Raw genomic sequence first — 27275 nt, forward strand, 5'->3', positions numbered from 1 at the left:
GGACTCCTAGTATTCAGGAGAGAGGCAGACCTCGTGCTGATTGGATGACGGGTGTTTAGCGTTACAATGTGGGCACAATCATCTGACAACATTCTCCGAGGCCAGGTCTTCGATGCCTGGATTAAGACCAGATCAAGAGCAGTCTATGGAGCCAACTGCGCAGATCTGATGGAAGGTGACTTTGATCTTCTTCCAAAAATGAGAAACCAACGAAGGGCCAACATCACCACAAGCAACCACATTGTTATAAGAGCTGTTGCTTTCCACATCCAAAGGTGGAGTCAAAGTCCATGCACATTGTAGACTGAGGGAGGAGTCACTCTACATCCTGTGACTTGAAACTTCTTTGAAGAAAAACAACTTGTAATGTCCGGACTCATCACCAGATGGAAGGCATATCCAAAGCATATTTATCTACAGTCACACATGCTACGAACATGACAGCTTCAAAGAAGAGACCCTTCAAAGCTAAATGAAGACTCCAAACAAATACTGTGAAATTTCTGACCCTGTATATGCACGACACAGCTTAGGCAGCTGCTGCAAGCTTGAACACTTTCTAATTCTGCTTTCTCTCATTATTTGCAATTTTTCCCCAAATTGCCTGTTCTTTCCACTTTTTTCAGAGAAAAGAAAAGTACAATATCTCCCTGAAGCACTGCAAGCCCATATGTAGGCGTACTGAAGCACATGTAGGCAGCTTGGACACAGCCAGCTCCTAATGACGTGAGCACTTGGACCCTGTTGAGACAAGCTGCACTGTGTAGGAGTGCGGAGGCTCATCTGTGAACCTACAGGCAGTAGCAGAGCCGCCTGCATGGAGTCAAAGAGAGATTTTATACCACCATCGCCAAATTTTCAGATTCTCTGCACCTCACGCTCTGATGATGTGAGTCATTCAATCCATCCGTCTCACATCCAGCTCTGTGCCTCTCCCTTGCTTATTTAAATTTACCTGACAGGCACATCTAGAATATTAAAATGTTCTGAAATTTTTATATTTTAACCAGGGCACAGTCTTTTCCCTTTCAAAAATGGTATATGTACACATGTTCTAAATAATCCAAGAGATGTAGGTCACTGCAGGAAATGTCATTATATCCTGGTGTCACTACCACCTAGGATCTGCATTGAAATAACAATGCTGAAAATCTCTCTCCTGAAAGTGCCACTGCATGGAATTTGGTAAGTACAAAAGTAAGTATATTATCCTGGACCCGAACGACCGTAAAAACCTCTGACCTATCTCTCTACTCCCAGTTCCTGCTAAGATCTTGGAAAAACATCTCAATAGCCACTTGGTGGTATATGGGGATGAACAGATTTGTTTGAATGTGTCATAGTGCAGGTTCCTGAAAGATCACCGAACAGAAACAGCATTGGTGTTGGCTACAGACAGTGGCGCCTATTAGGATGGCGGACGGATCTGCGGACGGACCTGCGTCCATCCGCCACCCCGAGGTGGAGGGACTGTCCGCAGGGGCAGCGGCGGTCCCTCCGGTGGAATTAGGATGTGACCGCCACCCTGGCGGTCACATCCTGTATATTTAACATTGCGGCGGGTGCTGCTTTAAGCAGCACCCGCCGCAAGGTTAAATATGCATGCTTTCCATTTGCATGCACAAAACGGCAGGCACCACGCGGTGCCTGCCGCTTTGTACAAGCAAATGCTGGGGGATACCACAGGTACCCCCCATGTGCACCCTCCACCCCGACACCCCGGGGGCCCGCAATGGCCCCCCCAGAAGCTATTGTCCACATGCTTTTCCACGGCTGTAAATTCGCCGCGGAAAAGCATGTTTTCAAACCCATTGTAATTGCGGCCAACACCCTGTGGATCAGCGGCGGATGGACCTGCCTTCCGCCGCTGATCCCACCACCATCATAATCTGGCAGTGGGTGTTTTGAAGGTCCGCAGCAGTGATTCCGCATCCTCCGGGCCGGCGGTGGCTTCCACTGGCCCGGAGGATGCAGAATCACCGCAATCATAATCGGCCCCATGGTTAGGTGGCTTGTGGATGTGGGGCAAGGTGTGTTGCTGATCCTGTTGACCTCTGCCTTTGATACCATCTCCCCATCTCTGCTGATCAGCCACCAACAGGATTTGGGTGTCTCAGGCAGGGCTCTGAAACTACTGCCTTCTTTCCTCAAGGACAGATCTCAGAGGGTGGTGGTGAACCACTATCAATAAGACCCTTTTTCTCTGCCTTGTCGGGTGCCTCAGAGCTCATCTTTAAGCCCAACGCTTTTTAACCTGTCCGTCTCCCCCTTGGCAAAATGATTTGCTCTTTTGTGCTACAAGTGGTCAATGACACTCAGCTGATAGTGTCATTTATGAAATATATGGAAGCTACTGCAACTAGTTTCAACCACTGCATGACAGGATGGGAAGGAGGTACCCAACGCTCTCTAGGGAAGAGTCTGAGGTACTGCACTTTGGAACACAAACCTCCATCTGGAATAACTGGTGGCCTGAGACTCTAGGTTTTCCACCTCTGCCCACAGAGAAGGTTAAGAACTTGGGGTGATGCTGGACTGTAAGCTCTCCCTAGACCTTCAGGCCAACCCCGTGATGTCAATATGTTTCTGGCTGATCAGAATGTTGGGAAGAATGATTTCCTTTGAGCATGGAAACAAAGTGGCCATGGCATTAGTTATGTCAAGAATTGAATAATGTCCTCTATCTGGACACCAACAAAAGCACCCAAGCCAAACTATGGTAATTGCAGAATGCTCACCCTGGACATTCCAAAATGGCAGTCGGCATCCAAGGGACTACATGACCTTCACTGGCTTCCTATAAGGATTGCATTATGTTCAAAGCCGTTTGTATACTTCGTAAGGTCCTTCAGCAGACCTGCCCGGTAGGAATTAAGGCTATGTTTCACAGTTATATCCCTGGGAGGAATATTTGTTCGGTCATCTTAATTTGGTGGCAGTGCTCAGATTTCAGAAGAAATGGGAGGCTTACTTTCTTGGTTGCAGCAGCAAGATAGTGGAAATTTCTGCCAAGTTATCTGACAGTATCAGATCTCACTTCAGAAAAGCCTTAAAGACCTGGCTTTTCATGCTATAGGTTATCTCTCATGTGACCGTATGTTTTACTACATGTTGTCTGAATCACACCACTATGACTATAGTGCTTTGATGACTTCGGGCATTTCTTGCACTTTATAAATCCACCTCAAATCAAACCTTAACATTAAACCTCATACAGTGTGAAACATCGTAAGTGACACACAATCTTAGTGCTAACCTTCATTCTAACTCAGTCCTAACACTTTCCTCAACCCTAATGCTTACCCTAACTTTAAAGTGATCACATACTATCCCAGGTTTAAAAACACCTCAAAGCTATCATGTATTAACCACAACCGTGGTATAAACTGTACTAATCCAAACTCTATTCATACCTTTGGCTAAACCTACTATTTACTAACACTGAGCCTGACATAACCTCTCCCTATAATACACCGTAACCCTAACTCTACCTTCTCCAATACTACACCTTATCCATAAGAACAATAGTTACTTACCTGTAATCTGTGGTTCTCCAGTATTGGTGTCTTTCATAGATTCACATGCTGAATCATTCCCCGTCGTCGGAGTGGGAGTCCCACAGTACATAAAAAAGCAATAATATGCCATAAATATGTAGTAAATACCAATAGAAATAAACCAGGAAGTAAAGTAGCCCCTGTTACAGCAGGGAAAACTTCCACATCTATGACTATCTTAGTCATTTTGTATAGTCCAAACTATAGCCAATCAGGCGCCAGCACCCACCAGAATATTCTCCCCAGAGGCTCAGGCTCTCAGATTTTCTCGCAGGAGTGTAGGTAAAAACCCTTATAGCCTAAAAGCCTCTGAGGGGAGGTGGGCGGGTTGCATGTGAATCTATGAAAGACACCAATACTGGAGAACCACAGATTACAGGTAAGTAACTATTGTTCTTCTCCAGTATTAGGGGTGTCTTTCATAGATTCACATTCCTGAATCAGAGTAGCTAGCAGTATATATCCTTGCTGTGCAGACGCTAAAGAAGGCAAGCTTGTTAGCAAGTAACGCATATAACCATGCAGAGTGAAAATACACATATCGTAATAAGCATAACATAATGCAATCATGGAAATATGTTTGTGAACATAACATAAGAAACGTCTGACAGCAGCAAAAACAAGGAGGTGGGAAACAGAGGCTCACCTTAGTGAAACAGATTCCGTAGAACAGCTCGACCCACAGAAGTATCAGTCTCGCTGATCGATTCTAGACAGTAATGCCTGGTAAAGGTTTGGCGACTAGCCCAAGTAGCCGCTTTGCAGATCTGCTGAAGAGGGAATCCAGCAAATAAAGCAGTAGATGAAGAGACCACTCTTGTAGAGTGCGCTCTGGGCGCTGACAGTAAAGGTCTCCCAGCCTTTGCATGGCAAAAGGCGATGGCAGCAGAAATCCATCATGAAATAGTTTGTTTTGAAACTGCCTGCCCCTTACGAATCGCACCGTAGGTAATGAACAACTGGTCAGAAATGGGTAGAGTAGATGTTCTTTGTAGATAGAATTTAAGACATCTTCTAATGTCAAGCGAGTGTAACGCTCTTTCCGCAGGCGTCTGTGGGTCTGGAAAGAACGATTTAAGAACAATAGGTTAGTTGAGATGGAAATCCGAAGGTACTTTCGGAATGTATTTTGGATTTGTGCGAAGTATCACAGAGTCACTAGTGAATTGTAAGAAAGGATGGTGCACCGTGAAAGCTTGGATATCACTAACCCTCCTGGAGGATGTTAAGGCCAGGAGCAGTGATACTTTCCACGAAAGGTACTTCAGGTCGGCCTTGTGGATGGGCTCGAATGGGTGACGCATGAGTTGAGCTAGGACCACATTTAGATGCCATGAAGGAGGCGGAGTACAGGAGGGAAAATTCTAAAGAGACCTCTGAAGAATTGTTGGATAATCCTTGCTGAGTACAGAGAATTGGTCCCATCCTGACGATATCTGGATATTGCCGCCAGAAACACCTTTAAGGTAGCATGAGACAGACCCGTTCGTGCTAACTGCAGGAAGAAAGGAAGAATTTCCTCAGGTTTTGCTGAAAAAAGGGTGAACCCCTGCTGAACGGCACCAGATGCAGAAACGCTTCCATTTCAGACTATATGTCTTGATGGTAGCTGGCGCTCTAGCCTTGGCCAACACCTCTTTACAGTCCTCCGGGATGTTTAGGTGTGCAAACTCACGGTGTTCAGGAGCCAGGCCGCTAATTTCAGAGATGCTGGGTCCGGATGGAAAACTTGTCCTTCCTGAATGCTGAGTAAGTTCGGAATTGGATGTAACTGAATTGGCTTGCACTCTGACAGTAGGAGTAGCTCTGTAAACCAATATTGGCGCAGCCATCTGGGCGCAATCAGTATGAGTCGGCAAGGTTCCTTCTTCATCTTCCGCAGAACTTTGGGGACTAGTGGAATCGGTGGGAAAGCGTACGTAAACATCAGAGACCAATTGATGGAGAATGCGTTCCCCAGAGAGTTCTTGTGGGGATGCCAGCTTGCGAAGCTTTGGCATTTTCTGTTGGCCCTTGTCGCAAATAGATCTAGGTCTGGCCAACCCCACTGATGAAATATGTGTTCCACTGTTTCCTGGTGAAGCTCCCATTCGTGGGTGGTGACCGTTGTTCTGCTGTGTGCGTCCGCCAGGACGTTTTCTGTCCCCGGAACATGCACTGCTTGTAGATGTACATTGTGGTGAAAAGCCCATGTCCATACATCTTGCGCCTCTTGAGACAGGAGAAGAGATCGCGTTCCCCCCTGTTTGTTGACGTAGTGCATGCTTGTTGTGTTGTCTGTTCTTATCAACACATTGGCATCCTAAATAACAGCACAAAACGCCTTGAGTGCAAGAAAAATGGCTCTCAGTTCTAAACGGTTGATGTGCCATCGTTTTTGCTGCGCAGTCCATTTGCCGCTGATCGTGAGGCCTTGTACATGAGCCCCCCAGCCCTCGGGGGACGCATCTGTAGTGATGGTTAGACTTGGTGCTTCTTGAAGGAACGAGCACCCCTGCCTCAGATGACTCCTCTGTGTCCACCAGTGAAGAGACTTCTTCATGAGTGGCGTGATGTGAATGAGGTCCTCGAAAGTGCCCGAAACCTGTTGCCACTGTAAAGTTAGTTCCTCCTGAAGTGGCCTCATTTGAAGCCGGGAATTTGGAAGTAATGGGATACAAGCCAATGCCATCCCCAGAAAAGACTTGTACAGTCGGACTGAAGCTGATTTTCTTTGCATCAGGTCTTGTGCTAGCCAACTTATCTTTATTTGTCTTTCCTTTGAGATGAAGGCTTTGAGTTTTTGTGTGTCTAGAGTCGCACCTAAGAATGCCCTTTTTTGAGATGATTGCATCTGGGATTTGCCGAAGTTGATGGTCAGGACTAGAGACTGAAATAGGGATAGACATTGCTGAAGGTGTCGATGAACGGTTTCGTGAGAACTGGCCTTTATAAGGCAGTCGTCCAGATATGGGAAAATTTGTATTCCTTCCAGCCGAAGGTGCGCAGCCACTGGAGCTAAAACCTTTGTAAATACTCTTGGAGCTGACCGCAGACCAAAAGGGAGGACCTTGAATTGGTAGTCTCTGCCAGCCACCCTGAAGCGAAGAAATTTCCTGTGGCGAGGTAGAATGGGAATGTGGAAATATGCATCCTGGAGATCTAAGGTGACCATGCAATCTCCTGCTGTTAGAAGATGCAATATTTCCTGAAGCGACAACATCCGGAATGTTAACTTCCTTAGATATTTGTTCAAAGCGCGAAGATCGAGGATCGGGCGCCATTCCCCGTTCTTCTTTCTTAGGAAGAACCTGGAGTAAAACCCCATTCCTCTCATCTTCTGAGGGACGCTCTCTATCGCTCCTTTTCGTATCATTTCTTTGATTTGGGTAAACAGCTCCTTTAGGTGAGCTGGAGGCGGTCCTTTTGGCGGAAAATTTGGAGGGAATTTTTCGAATTCTAGGGCATGGCCCCTGGCCACAATATCCAGGACCCATTTGTCTGTTGTTATGGACTGCCAGTTGGAGTAAAATTGTGATATTCGTCCGCCAAGTTTTTTGTGAGGGTGGAAAATCGGTGGTGGCAGGTACAAAGTCTCATTGGCGTTTGTCTCTGCCGCGGTAGTTTGTCTTATCCGTGCCCTGGGTGTAGGTTGATTTTTTCTGTTCATAAGACTGGTAGCGCTGCGTCTGATAGCGCTGGTTACCTTGCCTGTATGTGGACTGTGGTTGGTATCCACCTCTATTGGAGGACGTTCCACGTCCTCTTGCTCCTCGAAAGGGCGGCTTGCGGAATTGCAGGGTGCCCAGAGATCTTGCTGTTTCTGTATCCTTTTTAATGGTTTGTAATGCTTCCTCAACCTTGGGACCAAATAAATATTCGCCATCGAATGGCATGTCTAAAACTCTGTTTTGAACTTCTTGCCTGAAAGAAGTCGAATGTAACCACCCCTGTCTGCGCAGGACAGCAGCTCCTGCTAACTCTCGAAATCCAGTAGATGCAACATCTACCGCTGAGTCGATAATCTCTTCAGAGATTTTTTGGCCTTCTAGAAGAATCTGAAGTGCTTCGGTCTTGGATTGCTCAGGGAGGAGATCTATAAATGGTGCGATGTCAGACCACATTTGGCCAACGTACCGCCCCAAAATGGCCAGTGCGTTGGCAGCGCGAACAGTGGTTGCAGCCATGGTGGAAACACGCTTTCCAATTGAGTCTAGGCGTCTGCCATCCCTGTCCGGCGGCACCGTAACTGCAGAGGATGGGTTTCTGGCTCTCTTTTGGGCGGCCTGGACAATTACTGAGTCAAGTTTTGGTTGCCCAATCAGACATGCAGGCGATTTATCAGGAGCTTTATATTTTTTATCTATGCGTGGCAAGACCGGAAGGATGGAGGCCGGTGTTGACATTACCTTAATCCCTTCTTTCCAGATAAATTCTACGATGGGTATAGTTTTGACCTGTCGTCTGGGCTGATCTTTGAAATCGTATAAGAAGCATTCTTGTTCCGTCTGTTCCATCTGTATATTGAAACGTTTGGTTGCACGTTCCATTAATAAGTGAAAACCTGCGACATCCACCGGAGGGGAGGCCGACGTAGTCTGAGGAGATGTGGAAGGAGATTGTACTTGATAGTCATCCCACTCCGACAAATCATCAACTTCTTCTTCTTCCCTTTGGTCTTCATCCTCCGAAGACGGCGGAGCTTCCTCCTGATTAGGTTGTGATTGTGGAGAAGGACACACCGGTGGAAGCACGGGTGGAGGTGCTTCAGAGGTTGGAGTTGTCGGCCCAGAACCTGCCGATTCTGATGGTGGGAACCTCCTCTAGTAATCATCTAGCATAAATTGTAGATTGGATAACAAAGCCATAGGCACTTGAGCAACTGGGTTATTCACTGGTGACGATATGTGAACAGGAGATTGGGAAACATCATATTCCTCCTCCTGAAGTTTGATATGCAACTCCGACGGGCTAGTAGCTTGTCCAAATGTATTCTGGACCATCTCATCCTCACTTTCAGTGTCCAACAGCTGGTCTGGCACTTCAGAAGACACCTTTTGAGGTGAAGTACGAAGGGGTGAAAGCTGCATTGCTGTTTCACGCATTTGCCCCGATGCTTGCTTTGGTGTAAGAAACACTGTCGACGGAGACCAAACCTGTAGTGCCGTGCATGATGACAATTGCGGCGTCGGAGGAGGAATACCTTCAGTTGGTTTTGTCGTCGACGAGGCATCTTTCGTCGACGGGACACTTTTCGTTGACGGGACACTTTTCGTCGACGGGACACTCGTCGTCGACGGGACACCCTTCGTCGACGGGACACCCTTCGTCGACGGGACACTCTTCGTCGACGGGACACTCTTCGTCGACGGGACACCCTTCGTCGACGGGACACTCTTCGTCGACGATGTTTTCTCCGTCGACGGGTTACTCTTCGCCGACGGTGTTACCTTCGTAGACGGCGTGGAGCCCGTCGACGAGCTCGTCGACGATTTCTGTTTCGTCGGCAGTAAAGCCTTCAGAGGAGTCGAAGACGAGGCGTCGACGACGGACGTCGACGATACAGGCCTCACAGAGACAAATACCATGGTTGGAGACGACGTCGACGATGATATAACCATACGAGGTTTAGGAGAGGAAAAAGTTACCGTCGATGTCGCTGTAGTCGTCGTTCTCGTCGACGAGGAGGCAGAAGTGGACATTGTCGTTAGAGGAGATGAGGTCTGTGGTAACTTCCTCTCAGAAGATTGAGGAATCTTGATGGTGGTTTTTTTTTTTAACATCAGAAGCGCTCTCCATGCCCTTGCTTGAGGGGACAGCCTTGGATGTTGAAGGCTTTTCCAGTCCCTTAGATGGTGGTTGTTTTTTAGTCACCTTTGCTTTAGGTGAAGACAATCCTTCAGGGGCAGACCTCTTCTTAGAGGCTGTAGTCGAACCAGAGGCGATGCTGCCCAACTCTCTGAAGCAGGATTAGAGGAATCCTTTAACCTCTTCAACCACAAGAGTAAACGACCCTCTCTATCCCTGAGTGTCTTTTGAGGCATGGTCCTGCAGATCTTACAGTCAGAGGCCTGATGATCTGGGTATAAGCAATAGATACTTTTTATGTGGATCTTTCTCAAACAGCCGAAGCTTACCGCAACAGTCACAGGCTCTGAAAAGAGACTTCTTTGAAGACATCCTTGGAAATAGTTCAAAATTGAAGTAGAGTGAAGAAAACTGAGCAGAGCTCAGGGAGACTCCCTTACACACGACGTGCGGTAGAAAATCTAAGAGCCTGAGCCTCTGGGGAGAACATTCTGGTGGGTGCTGGCGCCTGATTGGCTATAGTTTGGACTATACAAAATGACTAAGATAGTCATAGATGTGGAAGTTTTCCCTGCTGTAACAGGGGCTACTTTACTTCCTGGTTTATTTCTATTGGTATTTACTACATATTTATGGCATATTATTGCTTTTTTATGTACCGTGGGACTCCCACTCCGACGACGGGGAATGATTCAGGCATGTGAATCTATGAAAGACAGCCCTAATACTGGAGAAATAAACATTACCCTTTGTCTGTAACCGAGTCCCAACCATAAGTACCCCTTTACTGTCTTCTTGTAAGGACAGCCTGTGTGGTGGTATTCTCTTTACACTGACATAATGTATTTGAGGTAGTGGGTGAGCAGCATACAGTACAAATAATCTACTGAAGCATTTTAGCCAGACTAGACTTTATGCATCCTTACCTCTGCTAAAGCAGGAACACGAAGTAAGCATGTGACCTTTTCGCTTTCAGGAAACCTATTTTAGCCCTTTTGTACACTGGAACGCTAATCATTTGGGTCTGATGCCTCAACCAGGTACAAAACTATGCCTAAAGGAATTGTAGGTTGCCACATTTACTGATTAAACATTATGCACCTGTGCACTACATGGGAGTACAAATAGCAATTTGCTTGGTCTTTAAGTGAATGTCCTGGTGAGATCTGGGTACCAACACACACAAGAGAATACCTAACAGAGGTTGTTTATTCTGGTGGGAGACCACCGGTGAGTGAGCTGCGTAACCCATCAGCTTCCGAGTGTTCACGAAATACCCTGGAAGGGTAGCAATCCAGTCCAAGATTGTAACTCTGCTCAGGAAATGACAGACTCTGTGGTGACGGAAGCCTTTTCTGTTCCTGTCTACATTGAATTTCGAAGGGTGTGGGTGCCAGATCAAACCCTCAATGCATTCTTCCATGAAAGGCACGGTAGCTAAATATTGTGCCACGGTGTAGGTGAAAAAACAAGGAATTTAAACATTTAATCACTGCAACTTTTCCTGCTTCTGAGTATGCGTCTACATAAACACTAAATATTTAATGAACATCCTGGCCTGTCCGCACTTATTTTACTTTACACTAATGAGACTTGCAGACAGAGTAATGATGTCAGCAGCGGTGGCTACACCATTATGGCGGAGGAGCGTCGCCCGACTGCTGTGAGCTCAGCAGACACACACATTAATATAATGCTTAAAAATAAAATGTTATCATAATGTGTTGGAAGCTTGCGTTGTTACAATGTGAGGGCAGGGGCCAGGCTCATTAGTGCAATTGCACTATTATTCAAGCCCCTGCCAGTGCGCATGTCAGATTGTCCGGCAGTCTAGAGCTAGCCAATCTGACAGGCACACTTCAGAGCTAGCAATCCCAGGGCTGAGAAACAGACGAGGGATTGCAGTCACAGGCCCCCACACTCAAAATGAGTGCTGGGTTAGCCTGCTCCAACCAATCCGATTGATTGGTTTTGCGTTGCAAAAGAGAGGAAGTCCCTTTCTGCCTCGTGTCACCACCGAGAAGAGAGACAAGACAAAGAGAGACTGCAGCCAGATCCTGCATGCCAGTAAGTGCAACATATATGGGGAGTTTTTTTAGCATTGCGCCCCACTATATTTTAATGTTGCCGGCCGCCACTGGATGACAGAGACTTCCAAGTTCTAGAACCCATTAAAAGAAGTTGGGGTAGCTACGACGGGGAGATGAGGGAAAGGAACTGGATTCTAGACGGCACACCAAAGAACTGGTTATTACAGGAGGGACTGTTTTTGTTTTAAAACATAATAAAATATTTAACAGAAACTGAATTGTAGGATAATGTACAGGACAACCAGTGGAAGCTGGCAACAATTGAAAGTGGTGAGGCTTGCAAATGGGTCAAAAAGTTGCTGACTCTGGGAAAAATAAACCTTGACATGCAATAATCTCTAGATAAATTGTCGACATGCTTAACAATAACGATTTAAAGGTAAAATGCGTAACTTTAAAATGTTAATGTAATACATGTCGGCAACTTAGTTTACATTGATTACAACAAAGTAAATTGAAATATTCACTTACCTGACTGCTTGTCTCTGATCCTGGTGTTCTACCCAACTCCCGTAACCAGTTCAGGCGCTGCTCTCAGCTGATAACCAGCATGAGAGAAGTGCCCAGATTAGTTCGACCGGGCTGTCTCAGAGCTCCCAAAAGCACTGGAGGCCTGTGCTTGCTCTCCAGCCAGCTGTCTAAGACAGCTCAGGTTGGAGAAGTTTAAAGTGTACAATTCAGGCTGGTTGCCACAAGACAGCCGGCCAAAGTGACATGTACACTTTACAGTGCTGTAGTCAGTCACCACTCCTCCCTGCTGCTACTCTGCAGTAATGTCCCTGCTCCTCCCTCACAATCAGCTCTGGCTCGCAGAGGAGAAATAAAATGGTAAAAAGGTAATTTTATTTTTCTCCGTCCTCAGCATGGGTGAGGTGACGTTCCTGTGCCCAAATTGAAAAGCCGCCGCTGAGGACAAAATTAATAAAAAGATAAAAACGATTTCCCATGGTGCCTGTGTTAGGACAGGGACAGTGTACTTTGATCAAGATGAAGGGCACCAGCTCCAGGCCATAGCAAACTCATCTTACCCCAGGTTATAGGGCAGGACGTAGCTATCACCCTCTTGTAGAAGGGAGTGAGCTGTGCCTGCGGGCTGCATGCCTCTCCCTTTATTTTAGAATAGTGGGAAAGCACTTGCCAGTCATTCTCCTCCAAAGCACTTTGCTCAAGGAAGTAGGTAGCAGTGGTCCCTTTTATCTGTCCACCTTAACCAAAGAGGTGGGATAAGCACAGTGCCACTGCTCTTGGTATTCTGGAATTGAGATCAGTCGGACGTTGGTTATCATGCTCCTTACCCCTGGTGCTGTAGTTGTGTGCTTCCATGAACGAGAGGCCATGGCGCTCATCATCCTGCAGTGTACTCTGGTCAGTGAAGCTCCGGTCCACGGCCGTCATCATGTGTGTCTTCTCATGGCGATAGTTGATGGCAGTCTTTGTCATGGTGACCGGCTTCCTAGGAAGGAGACATAAGTATTCAAGGTCAAACCACTGCGGCACCCACTTCAAAGCCAGACCTTCTGTCATGGTGCTTAGCTCTCTTAAAGGGGCACCTGAGCAGTATCTTTGAGAAGTCAGCTGTGCCCTTTTTTAGTACTAATATACTAGCAATTTAATATGTTTGTGCTCAAGCAGTCCCTCTGTACTCTCAAAATAAAGAAATAATGAATTGCAAAACAGCAAACAAATCCTTCACTTTGGTTCTGAATGTACACGGAGTTAAGTTGAAAGGACCTTAGTATTTAACATTTAGGAGACTGTCATTTGTAAAAATTGGGTTTTAATGAAAGGCGGAAAACGTTTTGGCGCTACCTCATAAAAAAGAGGAGTGTATGGAATTAAAAAGAATTACAGTACTTCTCACACGTTTTAAGCATTGAACCTGAAAATAGGCGCCTTAGAAATCAGGTTTTAGTGTTCTGATGATTTTTGAGTGGAGGGCGACCTGGTTTTCTTTTCCCTCTGTAGCTCCTTTTTGAATATACAAGATCTTCCCACGACTGCTCCCTGAGGTCCTTCTCTCTTTTACTTCTCACTTGCTTATAATCCGAACGCCATGCTCGTATCTTTATGGGATCTCCAGGGAGAGTTGTTAAGGCATTGACAAGGGCTTTTTTTGCTGCAGAGCATGCGAGTCAAACCAGCGGTTGGTTGGGGTAACAGTCACTGCCTTTGATCGAGTGAGTGCTTCTATTAGTTTTGTCAGAAGGGCAATAAACTAAGTTACCAGGAATGTAGGCGGTGGCTTCTCTTCCAGGCACAGTATAATTTCTTTCTTGGCTTGGGCTAGAATTTTGGGGACCAAATTTAACTTGTGGACCTGTGACCATTTCAGTTGGTAGCCATTTTTCCTGCTCAGGGACACGCCATCCATTACCTGCTGGTGATCTTTCACCTTACACAGGATGCTTAGATGGATAATAGGATGGCTTGATCACTGTGACAGGAAACTGAGTGCCCTTATGGGCCACTGTCCCATTTGACGAAGTTAATGCTAAGACAAAGTCTATGGTGGACTCTTGGTTTCCCCTTCTAAAAGTGCTCCCTATCTCTCCCTCATTTCCCTAATTTAATATGCCAAAATCCCACTTATATAGTGATCTATTTAATGATTCACCATACTCATTATGTGTGAAGTGTCGTAGAGGATTACCATGAGGGTCCTCTACTCCAATGACTTTCTGGGTCATTGTTCTAACTTGACCACTGATTATACACCGCTCATTCCCTCTTTTTGCAAAGTTACATTTTCCCCCACATTCACTTTTAGTGCTATTATTTATTTAGTTTATTTGTCATCTTACGTAGCGAGCTAGGCCTAAAAAGTTAACAGAGCGCATTACAGAAGTGAATGCGACTGTTCATTGTTACTTCAAACAAACATTAAAGGTAACATATTAAAGTAGTCCACAAAAGCAATAATCCTAAAACTAGAGTGATTAAAGTTATAAAATCACATTTGCTTCAACAGCGAACCGGCGGAAGTTTGTTAGGTGTGATTGGACTGTCAATCGTACGATCTTTATTCGGTATGCAAAAAAGTATAACCATAAAAGTATACATCAATAAAATATGTAAATATCAATGACAATTCCAAACAGAGTTAAAATGTCATATTAGTCAAGTTATCAAGTCCCAAAAAAGTCCTTACAGATCCTCAATCTCAATCTTCAAATATATATTTTTTTAAAGTGCTTAGAGCCATGTAAATATCAAAGTTTAGACTGTTCTCAGTAAACAAGGTACAACCTATCCCTGTTGAACAGCTCATGTTACTAAATATCACAAAACAAGTATTTACTTCCCCACCAGCTTCCTCAGACCGGTTGCAGTAGATAAATATTTACAAACCATCAGACAAATAAACTTCGACTGTAGAAGTTGTAGGTAACACAACACGGATCTACAGCTTCTAATGTTCAAATGTCACAATAGGGGAATCAGAAACTTTTCGAGGGACTATAAATAATTGTTTGCTTTGGACAATATGTATGTGTCTAAAGGTAATGAGGCAATATTGTAACATTAGGGCTTTCAGTTCCTTCTTATAGCTTTGGGAGGTAAGTTGTGTTCTGGGGTGCAGGGGGGTAACAAGGCATTTCTGGGAAATGTTTCCATGCCTTCCCTTTTGGAGTTTCAAGCAGGAGTGTGGCTACGCTCCTTAGAGATCTCTGGCTACTCAAGACGACCTATTTGTCTCCAATGTCAAGTACCCTACATAAGTAATGTTAGGACCACTCCCTATTTCCCATACTGCACCCCTCCATGCCCCAACCTCTAATGTCCCTCAGGGAAACACCCTCTTCATGATGTTCCACTCGCGTATCAATTTTATCGGCTGCCACCTCTCTCCTTTTCACATGCTTTGCTACCTGCCCATATTATATTCGTTTTGCTTTTCGGAACAGAACCTCCAGCATCACTCGCGCCGTTGCTGATCATCAGTTACATGTGGAAAAGTTGCAAAGGAAATTAGGTAGGTTGAGCTCCTTGTATTACTTTTGTTGTAACTTCCCCGGGGTAATTCGGCCCAAGTGATCATATAGCCCCATATAGCCCAAGAGCGAAGCATAGACAAACGAGAATGGCACGGTTTACTTTGGTTTAGGGACCGGGCCATTTCCATACACACTTTTTCACTGCCCTGGTTAATTTATTATTCCAAGTTCAGCAGTAGCCATATTGGACACTAGTGCCTGTCTCGGCACTGGAGAGCCCATGAGGTAGCTATATCCGAGGAATGGTTTTGGGGTAATGCCTTGCATTCCAATAGGGGCTGTCTAATCTTATTTAATGTTCCATTAAGAATCTACCTTTAGTTTCACAAAAAGGTTCCACCAAAGACGTCATAAAAAATTCCTTAATGCACAGCCTCATTTCTGCAAGCTGATTTACAATAAGCAAGTCTTTGTTATCAGACTCCCTGCCATGCATGATTAAAAAAAAACTAACGTTTCATAAGAACAGGCGCATCATTTGTTTTTCACTTGTTACTGTGTAAAAGTTGTAACTGTTGATATATATATATATATATATATATATATATATATATATATATATATATATATATATATATATATATATATATATATAGTATATTTAATGATTCACAGTTGTAGAGTATAATGTCACCCAAGGATTGCAAGCATGCCACCAGAGACAAGGTAAGGTTAATCCAATCAGTACATTTTTGCAACCTGAATGATGCACACATTGGGGGTACTTTATTCTCTATAATACACCAGAACGTTCTCTAATTCTACCACTACACTATGCCTCAATTGAAGTTATTCGCGAAACATTGCAATTGTAAATTACGAAAAGTATTTAAGATTCAATGTCAGTTACGGGCAAAAAATACGGCTCATCTTAGAGCAGAAACTAAGGGCAGATTGACTAAGGGTTTTGCGGTGCCCTTTTGTCATACAAGGCAACGCAAGGCAAGACAAGCCCTTAAGTGGGATTTACGAAGCCACATAAAGCCACCTTGTGGAGCTTAGTAAATCCAAGGTAGCATAATGCAGCGCATTTTACTTAATTGTTAACTTGCAGCATGGAGCCAGTTTATGGGTGGGGTGTGGGCGTTCCAGGATCTGTAACATTCAGCATTGCAGCATTCCTAGATTTGCTAAAACTTGTAAACCTGGAAATGTGCTAAAATGGTACGCCTCCGAGAACCAGGTGTAATGAAGAGAAAAAGCTTTATGTCTCCTCATTACTTCCTCTTTCCATGTGTGCTGTGTTCTGTAGCACACACAGAAAGAGGACTATCCCTCTAAGTATTGTTTTCATGCAGGAAGGTGTCCCTTCCTGTCCAAAACAATCCTGCTAACAACCCAGGCACCCTTGCACCAAGGCACAAAGGCGCCTGCGTTGGGTCTAGGCAGCACACAGTGTACCAGCGCAGGCAGCAAATATTCACAAAGATATAGCACATTTCTGAGGTATCCTTTTTATGCAACGCTGCCCAGCAAGTTGCCTTGCCTTGCTGCAGGAAATGTTAGTAAATCTGTCCTGAAGCATACAGCTGAAAAAATCTGCTAATTCAGAATTTTTTAGATTTCTTTCCACTATGTGGTAGGATCAAAACATACCTGACTTCACAGACTTTGTGAAGTTTCTCCTTCACCAAGGGAAGAAATCTTTTAATATTTACTCTCTTATTTAGTCTCTACTGAACCAGTTTCTTAAACTGATTTAGGTGTGAGTATGACTGGCTTGCAATCCCAAAAAGTGTGAATCAAACAGTCTTGTCTGATTGGCCAGTGAGTTTGGTGAAGAGCGGCCCGTGAAGGTTAGAGCGGTGGGGTGGGGGATTCGACAGACGTAGACAAGTGAAAATTAAATAAATAAGTAATGTTCTATGCCCAGACCCACCAGGTTTCCAGAGGGACTGGCCTAAGGAAGTCTACCCTCATATACCAGACCTTTTAAGTAAAAGAACCAAAGCTCCGCCGCTAAAGGCAATGGGCAGGAGCAGGGTAGTACACTTTTCTGAATCTTTTGGTGAGCAACAGTAGGTCTTCAAAAGTAAGCCCCAACGGTACTTACGAGTATACCTAACCAACTGCATGGTCCTTCCATTTTGAAAACTGTACAACAAACAAAAATACATGGTATGAACACATTCTACAAACCCGCATATGTAGGCGGAGTTAATTTATTAAAAACTGAGTGGAGAATAGAAGGTGCACACCTTTTAAGAGGTTCAAAATGCACTTAAAGTCAATTGAGTTTTCCCAAACTAAGACACATATTATGGGAATAGAAGCAATTGTTTGTTATGGAATATGTTGTGTATGCATAGTGGCTTGGGCGGGGAAGTGTTTGTTCTAAGCACCAACTAATCAAAGCAAACCCTTTTCGGTATCATGGTTCGCCCGAGATCACACAAATGAGTAATGATGGTCACTGTGTAACATTAGGGGGTCCCAGTCTTAAAGCACCATTTAGAACTGTCCCCAGTGGTCTCTCTGGATGTAACTAAGAGTGGAGGCCCAAAGTGACGTAGCAATGTATCCACCCCTCCTTTGATCTGCTGACGGAGCCATTTGGTAACAAATGGGGCAAGATTCGCTACCTCAATATTGCAGTTTCCTCCCCCTTTGGCCTATTCTACAGACCTGGTTCGGTAGCCCGACTGGATGAATGTGTCTCATCAAAATCAACTTATTAACAGCTTTATCCTTGACCTTGCACTTAGGATCGATGCTCGCAAAATTAAAGAACACAGACCCATTACACGGAGTTCAGAGGTCATGAGATGTCATTTTCTGTAATGTCAAAGGGGAGAGATGTAACTTCTGCTACCCATAATTATTGAAGGAAGAATACTATTGTCAATGCTTCTCTTATGCTGTGTCTGAGGGAAGCCTGCACCGTTCCTGCCTCTTTTGTAGGAGGAGAGAGGCGAGGGAATATTTTACTACTGTTTACTACTGCACCATGTGGAATTGGGCTGTCTGTGTTGGAACTTACACCAACCTGTTCTGAGTGTGCAGGCCCTTTACCACTTGCAGTATGTACTAAGTATGTCGTGTGTAAGGAAGGCGAGCACTTCTATTGTGTTGTAACTGTTCAGTCTGTGCTCGAGGGCTGTTTGTATGCTGGGTCGATGTGCTGTGCCTTCTGTGTGCGAGGCAGGGACGCTTGCACAGCTGCTGTCTTCGTTGCACCTGTTATGTATGTGCTGTACTACTGTTTGTGAACTTGATGTGCCCCACCAGTTGTGTGCGAGGGATGCTTGCACTGCAGCTTTTTGCACAGTGCCTGTCCTGTATATCAGGGCTGCTTGCTCTACTGCTGTCTTTGCTCTAGATGTTCTGTGTATGAAGGAAGCCTGGACTGCTGCCATTGCATGCCCCTAACTTGTTCTTTGCGTCTGAGGAACGCTTCCCATGCTGCTGCCTGTGTTGAATGCATTCCATATCTAAGGAATGCTGGCAAGGCTGCTGTTCCCTTGTTTTCCTGTTATATGTGAGAGGGAAGAACATGTTCTGGGTGATGCCCGTCAGGCACCTATTATATTTGCGAAAGAAGATTTTGAGGGCCTGATTACAAATTGCACGACACATTCGACCCATGTATAAACTCCTGCTTACTCATGGGTTAGAGTTATGAGTGTGGAGGTATTTAATGCATCCGATAATTATAGGGTGTGTTCAATAACTCAACGTTCGTTACATTCTAGCAGGTTAAGCCTGCCAACATTTAACAGGGGAAAACATATGGTACTTAGCATATCATGCACATTGTGGTGTGTTAAACACCACAATCTGAATGTTATTCCCCATGAACTCGTAATAGGTGTTATTTATTGCAACCAATATATAACGTGCCCTGTGGTATCATTATTTATCTGGGGGGATAATGCCTTAACTCATAATCAGGCCCTGTGATTGCCAGACCTACTGTGTGTGTGAAGGAAGCTTGCACCAGAATGTATGTGAGGGACCTAGCAGTTCTGCTAACCTGTTCCACTGCTTTTTGTAAGCAAAGCTTAGATTGTTGCTGGACATGCTGAAGCTGGTCTGTGTGTGAGCAGAGATGTCCCTGCAGCAGTATATGTTCTGTGTGTTGGTGAAGCTTGCACTATAAAAAACTGAATATAGAGTAAGAAAAACGAAGACAGGCGAAGTCTAATTTAAAAAATAGGTAAAAGGGAGAGAAAGAAGGTAGACTGAGAGGATAAAGAAGAGAGGAAAGAACAAAGCAAAAAATGGGAAAGAAAGACAGAAGGAAGATGCTTCAGAAGAGGCGGAAGGGGGGTAAGGAAGGCTGGAACAAAGGAATGTTGGGGTAAGCAAGAAAAGGGGATAGGGAGGCGAGAAAACTAAAATAATAAGAAGAGGAAAAGTGAAAGTGTGAATAAAAGAGAGCGCGTGCGAGCATAGACTTGAACGCGAGAAGGCGAGCAGAGTGAAATACTCACGGATAATAGGAGTAGGAATAGCGGTTCCTCCTGGCCAGCGTGGAAAGAAAAAAGAGCAGAAGCTGAATCAGCGCCCTACTTCAGAGGCAGAAGAGCAGAATTGCCCCAAAGTGCTTGACACAAAACTGTCTGCCTGGCCTCTCCTTCCACCTTTTGGCTGCATTATCAATCTACTTCCACAGTTTGGAAATTCACGCTGTGCATTGTGTTGTAATTACATTTATATTGCGCTTACTACCCTTGACTAGGCGTTGAAATGCTTGGTTGTGCATCACTGTATATCAACATAGGTGTATACCTTTTATTATCGGCACAACCACCTGTTTAGGCATCTTCTAAAAAATCACCCCTCGGACCGCAATTATTTTTCCTCAAAAGCCTTTGACCAAGAGCAAGAGAGAGGTGCACAAAACAAAAGCATTAACGGAGGAAGAGAAAGACAGAAAAAGAAAGCGAAGATGAAAAAAGAACTTGGAAGAGTAAATAAAGGGGCAGGGATGTCTGGTGGTGGATGAAAGAGGCATGAGGTGGAATCAAGGCTACGCAGCCTTGGTAACCAGCACCAACAACCTCCCTGACATTCGATATTACCCGCTATGGGCTTCTGATTAAAACTATGGGCCTTGGCACTGATTCTTTTACAAACTAAGCACTGAGCCCCTAATATACTAATGTGACTCTTTGTGCCTACACTAAGAGCAACCTCTCACCAAAAAAACATGTGCAGGAGCAAAATCCTGAACAGTGGGCGGTGCCATGCTTCATAGGGTCAACTGAAAGAACTCTCATTGGCACTCGCAAAAGAGAACACAAGAAAACATTCTATGCTAGCTTCTCTCACTGCTCATTAAGCTTTCTAAGAAATGACCTGTATCTTGATGGTTCGGCTATAATATGATATTTTAATGCATGAGATTCTGTAATCCCTGTATGAATGGCAGTTTCCAATTTCCTTATAAATCAGCAACTCGTGATGCACCCACTCGCCGATTATAAAGAAAAGATGTCAGAACTTGACTATTATAAGTTATTAGAACATTGGAATGTTGGGAGCTCCATTGAAAACAATGGAGTGCTCCGGGCTTATAATGGCTGGTATAAGCCTGGAGCTCCAGCATTCCAATGTTTCTTTGTTCACAGTTCTGGCTGTGAACAAAGGCTTCAGGGAACCTGAGGGGATTCCAATCCCCTCACGCTCCCATAAGGCTTTGTTCTTTTTTGTTAGAACATTCTGCCCTCTAGTGGCAGAATGTTCTAATAGCCTTATAGCCCTTCGTAGCTGGGCTATACCGGCTATTAAAGTCCCTCTCCCTTGTTAAAGGCCCTTGCTTTCGGCTCGGGCCTTTAACGCTGGAGAGGGCCTTTAATAGCCGGTATAGCCCTCTACAGTGGGCTATAAGGCTATATTACAGTTGAGTTCTGACATCACAATGCCTGCTGCCAGCAGCCTAGGTGAAAGGTAAGTCAGTTCACGGAGCATAATTGAAGCATCTGCTTAAAGCAACAAAAACAAAATGTTGAGCTTCTTTCTACTGCCCCATTTTATTATCTCACAATGACCAGCAAACACCATGTTTATTTTTCCAATTCCTTAGATGGAGAAAAGCTAGAATCTTTCTGCATGCTTCTACACATTCTGAACTACTGCAGCTTTTTTAACTGGCTTGTATTGCATTATTTCTAATATCAGTATGCAACAAAATATCCAACAGGTTTTTGATTTGTTCAATTTTGCACCAGAGGTTTTATTTTTTTTCTTCATGCTTACAAACATGCTCACTCTTTCATATGCATTAGCTACGCACCAAAGTTGTAAGTGGTTTGTAGGGAAAGTGATAGTGTGACCATGTGTCATATGGGAAAAAGTACTGCCTAATATGCATGATAAGGATATTGCAAGTCACTTTGGAGTTCTACAACCTTATAAAGAAACTCTGCATTCAGCTTGGTTCCTCTATATGTTTACAGAATTCCTCTGTGACTTGCAATATAATTATAATATACAGAAGGGGTACTTTATCCCTTACATAATTTGGTCATGTACCCTAAAGAGTGACTCGAGGAACACCACCTCATGACAGGGCAGTTAGTGACTAGTATGGGAGGGGGGATGAAAGAGAGAAAAAAAGAGAGAACAAAAATGTAGGTGAGAAGAAAATGGGTTCTTGGTGGTATGGTCAAAACACGCTCTATGGGTCACCCATGCAATGAAAATAATCAAGATCACTTTGCCTTACAGTGTGTCACAACTCCTGCCTACAATAAGGATTACATAATAACCCTCTGTTGGATGATGTCTGGTTATGAGTTAAATTCCAGAATGTCTCTTGCTGGATGATTTCTGCTGGTGTTTTAGAATCCAGAAATTCTGTTGTTTAATGATGTCTGGTTGTGTTTTAGATTCCAAAATGTAAGTCGTTTGATGAAGGCTGGTTGTGATTAAAGATTCACAAACTTCCCTTTATTGGATCGTGTATGGTTGTTTACATTTCAAAATACCCCTTGTTGAAAGTTGTCTGTTTGTATTTTACATTCTAAACGCCCCTTTGTGGAATGATGTATGGTTGAGTGTTTTAGAGTGTGTCCCTCTTTCAATGATGTCTGTATTTTAGGTTGTAGGACGTTGTTTGTTGGATAATGTCGGACTGCGTTTTTAAATTCCAGAACGCCCCATTGTTGGATGAGGGCCAGTTAAGCTCTGGGTCTCAGAATGGCCTTTTTTGATGAGGTCTGTTTTTTTAGGTTCCGAAATGGGCCTCTCTCTCTTTTTCTTTTTGCTAGCAGAATTTGCAATTTATGATCCATCCAATTTTATGTCCTGGTAGCATTTGCAGAATGCAGCAATCTTCTGGATACTAATAATTTTTTCACTGAATGCAGCCATTTTGTGTGTGTATCATTGTTTTATATTTGTGTAGTGGTGGAACTGATCTGTGATTCATGACTTTGACAAGTAAAGGTGAACTATTATCATTTTTGTGTTGCTTTGTAAACAAAAAAAAGTAAAAAAAGTAGCACAGCACACTGCTTTCCCTTGCGTTACTGTGCGTCAGGGAGGCGTTACTCTGTGGATGAAGCAAGGGCATTCATGTGTCTCCACCAATGGATTTAGACACAAACCCATATCTGCACAGACATGTAAACATTGTTTTATGCCAACATTAGTTCACTATTTCTATTGTAGCTTGAATGCTTCTAAATTCATGTTTGCAAACTATCACTTTAAAAAAAGTACTTCTCAAAGGACGTATGTACTAAGGTGCAGGACACCTTTGCTTCTTTTCGTTCACTTTAGTTAATAAGTTAGTATAGTTGGAAATAAAATGCTTGCCCCTTTAGTTAACATCTTTCGGAATATTAGTACTTCCTCAAATCAGCAGCCCAGTGCTGGTGTTCACCAGGGGGCTGCATGCAAAGGCCAGGAGAGCTGCATGCCGCCCCCGGCCATACTTTGAATATCACTAAGTTAGAGTATGAATCGGCTTCATAATTTAACAAAGTGTATTTCTTCAACACACAGAAGAATTCTTTTCTAAAAGTGGGAATTTTTAAACATGAACTGAGAAACATTCCTGCCTTCGCCTGATGACAATACTATCAGAGAACTAAGAGGCAAGTCAGTTGTTATGTATACACTGTAGGTGGGCTTAATTCTTATTATAGACAGTGCAACCTTATCTGCTATTTAATCAAAAACAAGACAGGTTTTTTGTGCAACACAGATCCTGAACTCAAGTATTTTAAGATAGTCCTATACGTGGTAATGAGCAAAAAGGATGGTCGGTGCAATTAAGTATTTGTCATGGATCTCACAATTTAGTCAGGCAGGGAAACTGGACTAGACGCCACTTGCCAGGTTCACACTGTGCCATTCAGCCACTAGAAGGATATCTCCTTCTGCCTTCAAAGATGAATGCTTTGTCATTAATTCTTTGAGGATGAGATACAGCGTAGGTGAGAGGCACACTCTAACTTTTATTTGGGCACTTTAACATATCACTCGCCTTACTCAAGGACAGAAGGCTTTACAACAGAGACGGGCTACTTCACATTTTTTGTTTTTTTACCACAGGGAGATGTGCCAGTTTTCACAAGATGTTGAACCAAGGCTTTGACTTGAACCCGGCTCCCAATGATGCATGGTCGGAAGCTGTGGATTTTGGGCTCCAGGTTCCCAGCAGACTTTGAGCTGAACCAGAGCCAGGCATCTGGCTCGAGCTTTCAGTGGCTCGCTCACCTCTACTGTCATGGGCACAATAAACACAAGTACCACAAGCCCTCTCACTGACACAATCGGCACACACTGTAGGGCAGAGTTCTTCAAACTTTTTCAATCAAAAACAGTTACTGACCCAAAAATACTGCCCCCTATAATTGAGGTGTTGTGATCCCCTCGCACTACTGGTTCTCAACACAACTACACTTGCTGCACAAATATTAACTTCTGTCGTGAGTAGCAGGCTACCTCTACCTCTAATCTTAAAATAAACCCTTTCAGAAAAAAAGAGCTCCCACATGTTGTCTTCCTTTATCTGCAATGGTTTCTTTGGTCCTAATGTCAGACATAAGCTCCCATGTACCTTTTTTAAAGTGAGATAGTCATAATTATGATGCACGGGGTCCTACTGACCACTAGGCCCCAGTGCTGCTGAACCTGCTTCACTAATGTTAGCTACTGCCTTGCAAAGAGGAGCGTCTCCTCTGCCCTTTGTTAAAGACATGGACTCCCATCTAGCCACAGACCCTTCTCTGGCATCTCTCTGAAGTCAAACAAAGGTGTTCCCACTGCATTAATTTTTCCCCTCTCGTGGGCTAATGCTCTGAGGCCCAAATCAACACTAGCAAGTGTACAGTGGGCTTAATGCTAAGAAGGAAGGATAGTAAACAGCCACATTAAAGGTTTAGCTGGCTCCTAATACCTCTGGTTCCTGGTGCCACTGTACGTGCAGTATCAGTGATTCTTTCTGCCCCTTTATATTAAAAAGCAGCAAGGGTGACCTGGGCTCTGATACTAGCAAGGAAAATAGGCTTCCACTCCACGGTAAGAAGGCCATAATTGAGCAGAAGTAGCCACTTACACACCTAACAGCATTACTTACTGCGCTAATGGATGGCCTTTCATATATAAAGAAGGCTCCTTTATATCGTGCTCTTCCTTGGAGTATCTCTCTGAGGAAGCAGTATCTGGCCATTTGAAACTATAAAAATGAGGCCCCCACACAGTGCTTTCTCCTCTGGGCCATCTTGTTGACTATATGTATGAATCTCACTCTTTTCCTGAACCATTACTCTGAGGTCCTAGGGGTCCAGAGGACCAGAGCTCTGCATCTGAATGGAACTCTGCTGACTTCCTCCCTGCTACCCCCTGTACTCATCTTTTACAAAAACAACTGCCCCTAAGTGGTTAGTGCTGACTTTGAGGTGGCTATGCTTAAAGCAAGGGTGGGATGATAGTGTGAACAGTTAAAAAGAAACAAGGCTTTTTTGGTGTGCATTTTTATGTAGCGCATACTCGACCCGAAGGTATCAGAGCACTTTACATGAGGACCAGTTGCATTACAGACAGGCATGTTCATTTTTTTTCAGGTTCAGGGAGATTAATTTGCCCAAAATCACAGGATGCCTGAGCCACCCGTCAAGACTTGAACCTTGTTTCAGAGCTTCAAGGTGGCCACTATGGCCGTTACACTACATCCTCATTAATTGATTAGTCACTTAAAGCCAGGGTCACTGAAATTATGAGTCTCTGAGGCAGAAGCGTTTTTTGCTTTGTTATGGATTTACCGCTTTTGCTATGTAATCCATCATCTGTTGCATAAGCTGCAGATTTTAACAAAAAAATGTGATTCATATTCAAACAGATAAAAAAGTACTTAAAGCGTGGCTGGTGACATGTGTTCCAGAGCAGTAAAAGGCCCCTCATAAAGGTTGATTGGTCATTTTACAGTTGCTTATAGATCTATTTGGGTGTTAAATTTGTACTAATGAGGTATAAAATACGACAGTGTCACTATGACTAAAAATGAAAAATAAATTAAATAAAGCTAACCACAAAATGTGTCAAACTATACTGCATAATTTACCTTTTCTTTTTGCATAATTGAATCAACCCTTTTGCATAATTTGGTCTTCTCTTGCCACATAATTCCAGTGGCACTGCTTAATGCATCAAAGTGACAAAGATTTTTTTTAGAGGTAATGTTATCTTATACTTATAAAAATGCATACAATAGGTACAGTATGATCACTTATTACTAAAAGCTACATTTTGTAGGAAGTGTTTTTTTTTCAAACACTGCATCAATTTGCAGCAGCCGATGTTAGACTGTGTGTAAAGCAACTTGATTTTATTTTTCCATGAATCTGTTTGATCATTATTTTATATGCCGTTATAGACAGCAAAAAAAAAATACTCAGACTAGTTAGTTATTTTCTTTTAGCCAACTTCTTGAAACTCAGTGGCCTACCTTCACAGCACTCTGGGCTACGTGTGAATGACGATAGCCAGGAAATGCAGCAAATAAATAAGGACACAGATCCAGGCCATCTTCATTTACATGTAAGTGCAGATCATTCACGCCCCCCTTGGAAACCATCCACGGACCCCCAGGGGGGCGCGCCCCACAGTTTGAAGACCTCTGTGTAGGGTGACCAGATTTTGAGAAGAGAAAACCGGGACAGGCTAGACATAAAAGTAGGACTAAAGGCATTAGCTTTTATGTCTGGCCTGTCCCGATTTTGTGGTGTAGACTTGTAAATTGGTACACACATGAATATATATATATATATATATATATATATATATATATATATATATATATATATATATATATATATATATGTATATATATATATATATATATATATATATATATATGTGTATATATATATATATATATACACACACACACACAAACACACATACACACCATTAGCTATGTTACAACCTCTACCCTCAGTGCCCTGAACCTCCCCTGCCCTCCATACCCACTCGGTCTCCCCATCTGTTACAGCCAACCTGATGCTCTGCCTGAAAGAAACAATTTCACAATGTACTTAACCCCTTCCACACTCATGACGAGCTGGGCTCGTCATGGCGTAGCCTCCTCGCACGCTGATGACGAGCCCAGCTCGTCATGAACAATGGACTTTCAAAGAATTCAGCACCGGAGGAAAATATCAATAGCAGTGATGGTTTAAGGAGAGCACAACTTTCAGGGCAACTTGACCTTTGTCCCGAAAACCGGGACATAAGCTTAAAATTAAGAAAAGCGTCAGGACACCGGGAAAGTCCTTTGAAAACGGTCTGTCCAGGGGAAATCCGACGTCTGGTCACCTTAACACGCTGGCATGGGCACAGCGGGAGTCCAGTTTCTATGACTGTTCCCTCCTTGGCTCTCTTCTTGATTAAAG

At 43.8% G+C, this 27275-nt stretch overlaps 1 protein-coding gene across 2 annotated transcripts in view; it reads right to left on the reverse strand.

Annotated features, from left to right (window-relative positions):
* PTPRU (protein tyrosine phosphatase receptor type U) overlaps positions 1-27275 on the reverse strand; it is an 816311-nt gene that overhangs the window by 173609 nt on the left and 615427 nt on the right. For both annotated transcript variants that reach the window (XM_086957511.1, XM_086957512.1), the window contains exon 15: positions 12730-12887. In XM_086957511.1, the coding sequence (XP_086813637.1) occupies positions 12730-12887 (158 nt within the window). The remainder of the gene's footprint in view (positions 1-12729; positions 12888-27275) is intronic.

Source organism: Lissotriton vulgaris, chromosome 2_1 (genome assembly GCF_964263255.1).
Source record: "Lissotriton vulgaris chromosome 2_1, aLisVul1.2, whole genome shotgun sequence".
Lineage (NCBI taxonomy): Eukaryota > Metazoa > Chordata > Amphibia > Caudata > Salamandridae > Lissotriton > Lissotriton vulgaris.